Raw genomic sequence first — 13040 nt, 5'->3', positions numbered from 1 at the left:
AACGCAACTGTTACTTCTAACACTTGCATTGCTCTTCACAATAAGGAGAAATAATTTTGTTTTAGGTTAGTAGAAGCTTAATCGTTGTTTTAATGGAGAAATAAAATTTAGCAAGGAGCATTTTCTTGTACATAAGCCTTTATTTCTATATGAGGAAATAAATGTGATCATAATCCCTTATACTGCTGACATCGGTCAGATTTGGAATCGGTTTCGTATGTTACTGCAACATTAGTCGAAGCAAACACTATAAATCCAACGATGGTTACTTTTCTAGGTTGAGACAATCGGTGATGCGTACATGGTGGTGTCTGGTCTACCTATCAGGAATGGGATTCAACACGTCAAGGAGATTGCTTCTATGGCACTGTCTCTTGTCAGGGAAGCATATAAATTCAGAATCAGACATAAGCCGGAAGAGAAACTCCTTCTCAGGGTCGGAGTTCACTCAGGTAAACTGTCCGGGTCAAATACCAGCAATTCTTTCCACAAAGGCTTGTGTGTTGATTATTTAATACATGTGAAAAGGACAAAAAGGACATTTTGGCACAATCCAAACAAAAATTATTTACGAGATAGTAGTACACTAGACTTCAAACCATTAGATAAAGATAAAAAAGGGGAAGGTAATCATGATTTTTTTCTCACTATGATCAAAGAAACAGACCCTGGGAATCCTGTTTAGTTTTATCGTGGACTTAAGTCCATGGTTTTGTACATGCAGTGGTTGGGACCTTGAAGTTCTCATAAAATCAAAGTAGGACGAAATGCTGCCCTCTTGTGGTATAATGTGTGTGATTGCGTTTGGGGTTTTTACTTACTTTTTTTTGTTCTAAACCATTAAATTCATTTCACTGTGTTTATACGAAAACTGGTGTTTGCATAATCCGTATGATTTAATATTCCCACCAACAAGAATACATAGTCAGGTTTAGGGGACACCAGGCTGAATCGTTGCATTGCTTACATTGTATATTCCCTTGTATTGATTTGTATGGATATTATTTCATAATTGTGTAATATGTTGAGTCGAAATGAAGTAAAGGAAACTTGAAACTTGAACCTGAACAGGCTGGTATATATATGACTAAGTCTAACATGTCTCAAACATATTTCACCCTTCAAGGAAGTCATGCAGTATTGAAATATCAGTACGTTGAGTACTGTATGTCTGTCACACAATATTATCTGCTCTGGCTAGATAGATCTAGATCGGACGCTCACAAAAGCAAATGGCTTAAATGAAAATGAAAAAATAGAGATAAGGATACATAAAATGGAAGAGGGGAAATTAAGGTAAAATCGATACTTAAAACCATTATTGTTATTAAAAAATATATTAGCCTCGTTAATTCATCACCAGATGTACTTATCACCAAGTAGATTGCCCATTCCTTTAGTACATTACATCACCGATGTCTGGGACGATAGGAAAAGGCTTCTTATAAAATATAAGATACAATTACTATTAAGCACTATTTGCCCTCCAAAATGACTTATTGTTTCCATATCTACTACTTCTACTATATGGGTAATCATTTGCGGAGATTTCTTGATACTTTTTCGAGGGTGGGGATGAGATAAGACGACTCTCTCCGATTATGCATGTTGTACACAATTCTGAATTCGGAGGGGGGAGGGAGAAGTCGACCCCCGCCCCCGGGATCGCCACTAATGCTAATACCGCTATAATATACTATTGTACTGCTGCTGCTGCTGCTACTACTATACTCCTACTACTACTACTACTACTACTACTACTACTACTACTACTACTACTACTACTACTACTACTACTACTACTACTACTACTACTACTACTACTACTACTACTTCTACTACTACTACTACTACTACTACTACTACTACTACTACTACTACGGCTACTTCTACGACTCTTACTACTACATGTATATACTACTACTAAGTAGTAGTTGAAGAAGAAGTAGTAACTACTTAATTCTTCTTCTTCTTCTTCTTCAACTTCTTCTATTTCTTCTTCTTCTATTACTCCTACTGCTGCTGCTACTATAGTACTACTAGCATGACTAGTACTCCTCCTCCTCCTACTACTACAAAACCACGTGTTTACCATGATAATATTACGAAATATGATCATTCAAGGTTAAAGGGGTGATCCAGGTTGGAGATACTTATATCTCAATAGATAAAGTAAACTTCACAGAGCAAAATGCTGAAAATTTGATCAAAATCGGATAACAAAGTGATTGAATTTTCAAGTTTTGCATCATTCCGTTGAAACAGTTCTAGGCATGTCTTCATGAATATTCATTAGGTGGGCTGATGATGTCATATCCCCACTTGTTCTTTGTATTTTACTATATGAAATTAGGTTTATTCACAATTTTCTACTAAGAACTATAGCAGTTGGATTGACAAAAAATAATGATCAAGTTACTTAGTTACTTATTGCCGCAACTTATTTCATCATAATGGAAAAAGATCATTTACACATGTATGGAAAAAATGAATCAAATGTGATTTCATGTGATAACAAGAAAAAAAGGAAAGTGGGTGATATGGCATCATCATATTCATGATGACGCGCATAATGTTTTCACAAGATATTGATAAAGTTTAAAATTCAATAACTTCGTTATTTGTTGTCTGATTTTGATGAAATTTTCAGCATTTTGCTCAGTGACTCTTACTCTATTTATTTAGATATGTATTAGTATTTTCAGCCGGGACCATCCCTTTAATCAATGTATATTTTTTAAATTAAACCCCAACAATATGCAGGTGCTTGCGTGGCAGGTGTGGTAGGTCTACGTATGCCTAGGTATTGTCTTTTTGGAGATACGGTGAATACAGCCTCACGTATGGAGTCTACAGGCCAAGGTAAACCCATTGTGTCTCTTATGATTAAAGTTTAATTTTTAGAGTCATGATATAACGTTATATCACATTCAAACACACGAAAAAGACCCAGACTGACCAAATTGATGCATTATTTCGAATGGCATATAGAGTCAGTGGGACGAAACAAGTTTTTGCGTGGTTGCAAATAACGCTGACTGATCATAACTGATAGGCGATTCATGTTGCCTGGAGTATTTTTAACGCAATATTTATTTAAATTGAAGTAAAATGATTGAATAATAACAATAAGAATGACGTTGAGCATGTGCCATTGTCATAGGCACCTGACTACACTATGGAAGTCTGGGGTTCGATTCTCGGCACGGCCCTTGAACTATAGGCAACAACAATGGTCATTTTGTCTTCCATCAAAGAGATGTAAAAAATTCTGTAACCAGCCACATCCAAAGCAACAATAAGTCACCTAATATGACTTTTGAGATTTTTCTGAGTTAAAAATAAACGAAACGCATTCTAAGCAATTAAGTGATGCATAACCTGTCAAAATTTATTAAAAACAAATTCAGTGAGATCTTTAAAAAAATAAGGAGAAAATAACGTCTGAAGTTCAAGGTTCACATAAGCATGAGATGTGCATACTGTGCAATCTCGGTGAAACCTCCAAGCAGTCTGAACAAAATGTGTCAAAAGAACTATTGTATCCTATTTTTATTCAAATTTACAATTTGAATATTTAACAGATTTATATTCACTTCATTTGAAATTTCAACAGTATTAAATAAAATAGTTACTCTCTCAGTTAGACTATTAATTTAATTTTGCTTTTTGAAGACTGAATCACTATTTTGGCTATTAGAGTTACTGATACTGAAAATGACAAAACAATATAATCCAAATAAAGAATTATAATAAGCGAGAGAGATATTCAATTCAGCATCAATGAACCGGGATGAGCACGGGGGGGGGGGGCGACAGTCGCCAAATGTCTTCAGTATCATATTTCCTCGATACTATCGTAGAACATGGGTTTATTCCTTTCAAATGCAAGATGAAAAGCGTTAGATGTCGTTTTGTTATATATCATTATGATAACTACTATTTACTATTTCTGTTTCATAGCAATGAAAGTTCACATTAGTGAGTCGACAAAGACTTTGCTTGATACGTTCAAGAACTTTGAGACAGAACCCCGTGGTGAGGTAGTCCTGAAGGTAATGGTTGTTTGTGTGTCTCTCATCTTACCAATGTTTTGCTTTGCCAAGTATTATTGAAGATTTTGGCAATGTTTCAAGGAACAAAAAAAATGTCTTTATTCAAACAGTATCAGATGCAGGAATTCGAAGGAAAATTTCTTTTTTAAGTAACACTTGTTCTGTTTAGCTCCGGATGGCCTATGGTCGTAATTGGATCACAGACAGCTTGAAAGCTTGAAAGATCCTCGCGCCCTGTTTACAATAAAAACACAATTAACACATTTTTTTGCTCCTTAAGTCATTGAAAGGGAATGGATTCACTTTTATATATACGTATTTCTTTCCTCATTTATTCTGTCAGCTATGTACCGGGCTATGTACATGCTAAACTATAGTGAATTATGGTTGCTACTCTACCTTTTACTTATTTTGTCATTGAAATTAATTGCGAGTTTAAGAGGGTACTACAAGTCTTTCGCAAAATCCGCAATACAAAGTTCTGGCAGCAAAATCCGCAATACAAAGTTCTGGCAGCAAAATCTTTGTCACTATCTGAACAGTTATAAAAACGATTATTATTCGCAGACTTTTTAACAAGAAAATATGAATATATTGTAATACTTTAAATTCAGGAAAAGCTATCAGTAGAAAATGGTCTTGGTAGTGGAAAGTTGTGTTTAAATTAAGATGAGGAAACCGTTTTTATGGATATCATTACTATATAGTCTTGAATATAATGCCGCTCATATGAAATCTAAATGAAATGATGTTAATTTTTTTATCATTGACATTAAGCAGCTTTCGAATACCCTACACGAAGTTTTAAATTAAGTTTTTAACTTTCACGACGCGATCATTCGGCAAAAACAGTTTCTCTTGTTTTTGCGTCCTGTTTTCTGTCGCGGTGTATAACACCTAATGATGTTCCCCTTTCTCCTTGCAGGGTAAAGGCTCTCAACGAACATATTGGTTGACTGCCCAAGCATCTACAAGCTTTATAACCCACTCTGTTCCTGATATTGAAGTCTAAGAAGAAGTAAGGGCGGTCTAGGATACCAATGGGGGTGGGGCGGTGGGTCTGACAAGCAAAACAAAATGCTTCTGTTTCCCATTAGAGATCTGCACCTTCTAAGTAGTTACATGTATGATTAAAATGGATCATTTGTCATTGATTGTCCTATAATAGTCATTCAAACAGCGAGCATTTAATAATTAATGGTAGGGGTATTATTAATTGTTTACTCCCTCTTTCTCCAAATCACTCTTGATCATGGATTATTATTATTTAATTCTCGATCGATGTTCTTCATGCAGTTGATGTGTTTACGTGTATTCGTTACATGTAATTATGCAGGTAAGGAAATTGCATTCATGTAAAAAATAACTTCCTTAACTTCATCCGCCTTCTGAGTGTATATGGGTCAAAGGCATTACAACCAGAATAGGCATGTCTTTCAATCTGTATTTGACGATACAGCTTTTAACGCAAAGTCTTATTTAAATACATTTTACATAATTTGCTACGAATGTGTTTTTTTCATAAAAACTATCTCAGAAATTAGATCTATACGTATTCCACACAATCGAAGTAATATTCCGATACTGTGCACTGGATGTACAAGTGTCTTTATTTGAATGGATATTCATCTCTATTGACACATGCAAAAGATCTGTTCTTTATTGACCTTCATGACGATTACTGCTCGTTTTGAAGCTTTTCGATTAATCAGACTTTTGAATCCTGATCTTTTCGTGATGGTATTATCATAACAAGCATGGTATCATTTTAAAGAGAATTGAATGATCTTTTGAATGTTATTAGATATGCACTGTGTAAAATTGGTAGTTGGGAGCAATTAATGGCCAAACGCAGATTTCCAAACATTTTTTGAGGGGTTTTAGTAAAATATCAGTTTCATCAAAAACATTACTTTCTCTAGGTAAATGTGGGGGCCAGTCCCATTTTTTTTCTTCTTGTGTTCTTTTTCTTTTTTTGCCTTAATACATAAGCACTCCGATATGTCCGATGTATGAAAAGACGTGTCAGATGTTTTATCCGACAAAGTCTATTTTATCCGATCGTTCCTACCGTCCTTATAAGCCAATAAAATATAAGGAAAGTTGTCGACAAAATGCTGATCAAACGCTCAATCGGAGACTATACAATAAGGTTCAAAACCTCTCAAAATATCCGCTAAATTAATGACATGACTTTGATGTAAAGTGTATCGAATGATATTTACTATTATTAAGCGTATCAGACATCTGAGCAGGGCAAATTTATTACATTATTGCTTGCTTAAGACTAAATTGATATCACCCTCGTCTGCGACTTGGGCGATATAAATCTAGTTTGATCGATATATGTCGTATCGCCCCGAGACCAGTCAATATTGCTTAATTATTATTTTTAAATAAGTAAATAAGTGGGCGAATTCAAATTCATTTATTTCACATCTCTTAAAAACAAGGTACAATACATTGTATATACATTTGAAGCAGGTACATGTGAATTAAACTAGAGACTATGATTACAGTGTTATAGATGTAACAAATTCAATTTGTGGTGAATAGTACTTGCGTGCACGAATAATAATATCCAGGTGAAAAGTAGGTTTTTTTTAATCATAGTGCGTCGTAGTATTGTAAATAATGATTTCCGTGAAATGTGAATCTATTAGAATAATTTATCATATCCCATGTACACTGTTATTTGATGTTTCGATGTTATTAGAAAGAGTAAACGAACAAACTTATCAGACGTTTGAAAATGATCTTTCAGAATGACACCTTGTATTGCTAAATAGCTTTACATAAAATACTATTCATTCATTGGAGTATATAGATCATCAATACTTTACCTTTAAATAAGACATATTTGACTTGCCAATTTAAGCATTGCACTATTGTTGATTTCTGATTTTTTGGGGAAAATGTAGATTTTTTACGAGTCTATTCTGAATTGCATCAGGCACATGAAAGCATAAAAGCACCACTCAAAGAGCAGATTGTGCATGTGTACACCTCAGTGTAAAGTTAGTTTGTTAAAGTGTATACACCTAACTTATTTCATTAGAGATGATTTGGCTTTTAATTGTATTTGAGTACAAACTACTGTCCACTGTGATTGATAGGTCTTAATAAATCTTATATTGTAAATGAGATTTATAGGCGATTTGATACTCTTTGATTTCTTTCTGCTAGTCTGCCGTTTTTAAGGAAATGCATGAAGTGGTAATGATGAGGAGAACTTTTGTGATGATTATGACGGTGCTTGATGATGGAGATGAGTTTGCTGTTAATGGGATGGTCCGTGCTGAAAATATTTTTAAGTAAATAAATAGAGTAAAATGCACAGAGCAGAATGCTGAAAATTTCAACAAAATCGTTAAAAGAAGTTATTCAATCTTAAACTTCATCAATATTTTGTGAAAACAGTTAGTGAATTATTAATCCTCGGTTGGACTGGCAATACTATTTTCCTCGGGGCTATGTCCCTCGGAGAAAATAATGATTGCACGTCCAACCTCGGATAAATAATTCTCACTAAACTTTCTCAAATCCTGGTATATTTGTATAATACAAAAGAACAAGTGGCGATATGACATCATCAGCCCACCTGATGAATATTCATAAAGACATGTCTCGAACTGTTTCACCGGAAAATGCCACTCTTTAAAATTCAATCACTTCGTTATTTGTTATCCGATTTTGATCAAATTTTCAGCATTTGCTATGTGAATTTTAGGGGACAATGGGGTTAGTTGGAACAAAAATAAGAATGTTCAGTTTTTGTATAGCACATAACAAATAGTCTGTATGCGCTTGAGAAAACAAAGGAGTGGAAGAGAAGTGTGGATGAGTTCATTTTGTTGAGGCTAGGTACAATTTAGATAACTATGTTTTCAGGGCTGTTCTGACATTTTTAACAGATTCGAGGTAGGGGCAAAGTTGGGGATGATTATAGGAACACACACATTTAACTGTACTTTGAACTATTTAACTGTAGCATACAATAACAATTAAAGGTCAGAACTGAATAAATCGAAAGGTAAATTATGCTAAGAACTAATGCAAATTGTCAAACAGGAGATACGAACAATTAAAGTGTGGTACCGTACCCTATAAAATGCACCTAACATGTAAAAAAAATACATTGGGTAATTAATTTGGCAACTAATTACTAAATATATTGCAGTTGAGATTTAAAACCAACACATTTGCTGTTCCAAATATCCCCTTCAATTTTTTTCCAACCTACCCCAGAGGCCAATGTGACATTTACAAGCTTACAGCACAAAAAAGGGATTTCACCATGGCATATTATTAATAACCTTATTTTGTAGCTTGGTGCAAGTGTATATTATACCTCACAAATGGCCAACTTGATCTATAAACTTCTTTGAGATAATAGCACATTTCTGAAAGAAAAAAAAGCTCAGAAGATTAAAAAAAAAATCCGTTCTAACTTCACCAGGTTTGTTGCACATGTGTTGCTGTAATATGGTGGATGACTATTGCTGATGACAATAAATAGGGGGCAGTGTTGCATAGATTTATTTATAGGTGTTAAAGAAAATTACAATGTTTCAGCTTACCCCGTGTTCCAACTAACCCCAATCTCCCCTACTCTATTGAGATATAAATATCCTCAGGTAGGACCACCTCTTTAATGAATGATACTGGAAAAGAAAAAAAGTAGTTAATTGTATAGTATTAGTAGCAGCAATAGTATAGTAGTAGTAGTAGATAGTAGTAGTAGAAGAAGAAGACGTAGTAGTATAGTAGTAGTAGCAGCAGAAAGAGTAGTAGTAGCAGTAGTAGTAGTAGTAGTAGTAGTAGTAGTAGTAGTAGAAGTAGTAGTAGTAGTAGTAGTAGTAGCAGCAGCAGAAAGAGTAGTAGTAGCAGTAGTAATAGTAGTAGTAGTAGTAGTAGTACAGGTAGTAGTAGTATACCACTAACTTTCGAAATAAGATCAACTTCTGTTCTAAAATCCCATACTGATCATTGGCACATGCTTGCATCTCTAACTTTCATTACAGCTCTATCTTCCGGCGTGCTTTACCTAATAAAGAAGACGGAAGAGGGCTAGTCAAGTGTATAATTCCTGTATATACTCAATGCCAAGGCCACGCTAGATTTATCTAAACACATGCCGATGATGCGCTCTGGTTGTTACCATGGGCAACTGATAGACCAAGCAATGATGCTGCAAGTTATAATGACATTGTGGTTTTATAATGGGAACACATACAAACGTTTTAGGACTGGTCAGTCGTATAATAATTATGTATACCGCTATTTCGATACACAACATTTTTGTCCCCTTTCCTAAACTTCCAACTCTTGTTAGTGTTCAGTGTTTCTGTCTTTAAAGGAAAGTTACAATTTGATACTTTTAATTACATAAACTTGTGCTTTAAAAATAACCTTTCGTAAAAGATTCGTCATTCCCAAAACACTAAATTTTGACAAACAAACAACACAACTTTGAATGGAGGGAGGGAGAGAGAGATAGAAAGAGAGAGAGAGAGTCAGAGAGATGTGGGATGAGACGGGAAAATATTGCGACTTTGTTTAAAATACAATTGAGCTATAAGATTTAAATCATATTTTCTTGTGACAGCTTCAGATGGCTTTGTTATTAGCTGGAGAGAACCCATGTAAGTCCATATTTCCATGAAATCACGAACTTTTGCGGCTAACATCAAAGCCAACTGAATGTGTCACAAGAAAACTGACACGATTTCAAATCAATTAGCTCAAATGCATAGCATATATTTTGGATGACAAATAACGCAATGAAATTTCTATAGCAATAGGTTTTCTTTCAGCCACATTCAATATTTTGAAGATTGAGGCAATTGACCATCGGAGCAGGAAGCTTTAAATCTGGGGGTGTGTATTAAAACATCCCACATGCCTCGATAGAACACGCGAGCCTCAACGGTGTTTCAGGAAACAATTGATTGGGTAAACTTTTGAAGTAAATTTACGATGAATTACAACACATCCTCGTGAGGCAATAGGAAAACAGGTAAATATGAGTAAACTGAGTGCATGGTCAAGTAGAAGTAAATGCTATTTTTTTTTTTTGGGGGGGGCATAATCTATCCAAAGATTTTCTGTTTAACATTTAAGAAATTGAAATGAAATACAGATATAAAGTACAAATATCATAAATGAAAATGCAATTTAATACATCAGTGGTCTATATCAGCAAAAAAGTAAGGTACTTTTCATCTAATGGGTGTGGTCATTAATACCTCCTCGGCCAAGGTGACTGTCATAAGATCAAGTTTCCTGTAATAAGCATTCCCTTTTTCATAATTATTCGTTGGACAGTTGGACAACAATGCTTCTAATTGAATGACTCATGACTATGGGGTTTCCATATCAGCATGAAAGGTGGATAACCTCCCACCTTGTTCGGTGTTATAGGCAGGGTCGTGTTCAAGTAAAAAAAAAAAAAAGTCTGGGTCCTACCATGACAACTCCCTCTATCTTTTCCATCTCTTCGAAACCTCTCTTCTCTTGACCTCTTCAAAAAACATCTCAAAACACACTTATATAACCACAAACTTTAACTTGTCTTATGCCATCAACAGCGCTTTGTATCCTCTGGAAAAAGCGCTGTATAAATCCAATTATTATTATTTATTTATAATAAAAATACACTGGCGCCGCCCTTGTTTTACGAAAGCAAAGATAGCAGCACTGACGTACAGATAGGGACTTTGGGGCATGGACTCCATATTTTTCACGAATAAGAAATAAAAGGAGATAGACAGAAAATGGTTGATTATGGTGTTATTTTCCGAATGTTACGTCCAAATCTATCACAATTTCTTTTTGTATGAAAAGACCAATCCTTCGCTGTTGCCCCATACGCCATGTCTGTGCCCTCTAATGTTTGACTCATTACGTCACAGAAGATAGCAGCCATTATATACATGTACATATTGGAATTGAAACATTCACTATGATCTAGCAATAATTTCCTTTGAGGAAACAGTATAAAAGTGTGTAAAGAAAACAAGCCGTTCGAAAGTTTAGTGGGTTAGTTCACTGAGAATCAGCAGTATAACCGTACTCATATGGGGGAAATAGATCATATTCGTAACATAATATACCTGAAGTAGGATATAATCTTATGTTATTTTCGACAGAAGCCTTTTTATTTGATAGAATTTGCTTGTGCTATGTATCTATAAAACAAAGAGACAGTCACGCAAACCTTGAAAATTAATAGGTACATAAAGCCCGCTCGTGTTGACATACTATCAATGTGGATATTAAATTTGTGAGACAGACAATAGTGTGATATAAACCCGCAAAATTTACCTTACAATCATTTATAATGTGCCTCTTATCATGTTATGATCGAGTTACAGTTATAAGTGACAATCAAATAAATTATTGGTTAGAATATTAGTGCATATAGCATGTTATTAAAAGGTGGCGAGAAAATAATTATCATTTCACGGAAGTTTAAAACACAAAATATGAAATTAGTGCATGATATGAGCTATAATTCCAAAGAATATTATTGCAGGATTTCGTAGGGGGATTCCATTCCCAAATGCCTCTCTCCTCTTTCTCCCTCCTTTTCTATCCCTCTTCCGTTCACCTCCTCCCTTCTTCTCCTTTCATCCTTGATGAAGAAGGTATATTTAATGTTATTATATCTCTGATTTCGCTTTTCATCCTTACATTTCAATGGTAATTATACAAAACAAGTCGGAGAAAAAAAATCACACATATTTTTTCAGTACAAACTTTTCCTGTCTACCATGAGAAAAACAAAGAACCATGAGAACGAAAATGCTTCACGCAAAGACACAGAATCTCTTTTCGGTCAGAATACAGTTTATGACATGAATCTATTAAGACTCAGTCCATGATTGCTCGAGGTAAGAAGAAAGCAACAAAAAGTGAATCATGATTATTCAAGGGTTGAATAATTATACTTTGAGAGCAAAATGTAACTAGAACAAATATTTCAAGATTTTATAATCTGTTTTCAAATGTGAAAAATTGCCAGAGGCCGATGCTCCATTGATGTGGCGAATGTCACACTTATTGTTGGGAATAAAATCTATTAAAGTAAAGCTTTGCGCCATAGGACTACATTCCAAGAGACAACACCTTAAAAGCGGAAGTTGAACATTGTCTTTTGACAATCAGGTAGCTATTAGGCATCATTATTGATAAAGTAGAACAAAGGAAACAGTAAAGGCCCTTCAAATCACAGTTAGACACTACTTTATACCAAACGATTACTTCCTTTCATGTCTTTGGCGGGCTTATTATGAAAGCGTGGAGCTATATAGGACATCAATGGTTGAGGTTATCAATAAGCAGGTGTTTATTCTTCACAGGTGATACTACCTTTCTCGAAAGTTTCCGACAGTATTTGATGATAAAGAAGTATACAAGTTAATATTCTAAAAATCACTTTGAAGGTTTCCTGTAAATAGAGTAGAATATCCCTGGTCCCCATGCCTTTGTTTTATCAATTTCCTCTCGTGACAGACTAGACAAGGTCATGGTTACTATATTAAAATTCGAACGGGAAAGACCTAAGGCTAGCAACTTTCATGAAATACTTCTATAGTCCGTCTGTTTAATCGAAATCCAAGTTAATGTAAATGTGAATAAATTCTCACAAAATAATGAGTTAAGTGAGAATATTTCAATGTCATTGTCTTTACATATGCATTATAAACTACACAGTTAACAAATAAAGAAACCAACAAAAAATAAATGTCATTGATATGAAGAGAAAAGAAAAGAGACAATATCGAATATTGATTCGAACATTAATTACGATTAAAGATTAATTAAGGATAATTTAAAACAAAGCGAAAAAATGATTGATTTGATTTAATTCATTCCATGTTTTCATAAGAATATCATACAAGCAAGTGTTAAAACAATGAACACATATGGAAAATGATATTAAATGTTATAGGATAAAACATATCACAAAGCGTGAATAAC

At 34.4% G+C, this 13040-nt stretch overlaps 1 protein-coding gene across 1 annotated transcript in view; it reads left to right on the top strand.

Annotated features, from left to right (window-relative positions):
- Positions 1–5067, top strand: part of LOC121409923 (atrial natriuretic peptide receptor 1-like) — a 49152-nt gene extending 44085 nt beyond the window's left edge. The window contains exons 19-22 of the mRNA XM_041601708.1: positions 278–452; positions 2764–2862; positions 3964–4055; positions 4981–5067. Of these exons, the coding sequence (XP_041457642.1) occupies positions 278–452; positions 2764–2862; positions 3964–4055; positions 4981–5067 (453 nt within the window). The remainder of the gene's footprint in view (positions 1–277; positions 453–2763; positions 2863–3963; positions 4056–4980) is intronic.
- The last annotated feature ends 7973 nt before the right edge of the window (positions 5068–13040 follow it).

This window comes from Lytechinus variegatus, chromosome 3 (genome assembly GCF_018143015.1).
Source record: "Lytechinus variegatus isolate NC3 chromosome 3, Lvar_3.0, whole genome shotgun sequence".
NCBI lineage: Eukaryota > Metazoa > Echinodermata > Echinoidea > Temnopleuroida > Toxopneustidae > Lytechinus > Lytechinus variegatus.
This window is presented reverse-complemented; position numbering and strand designations above follow the sequence as displayed.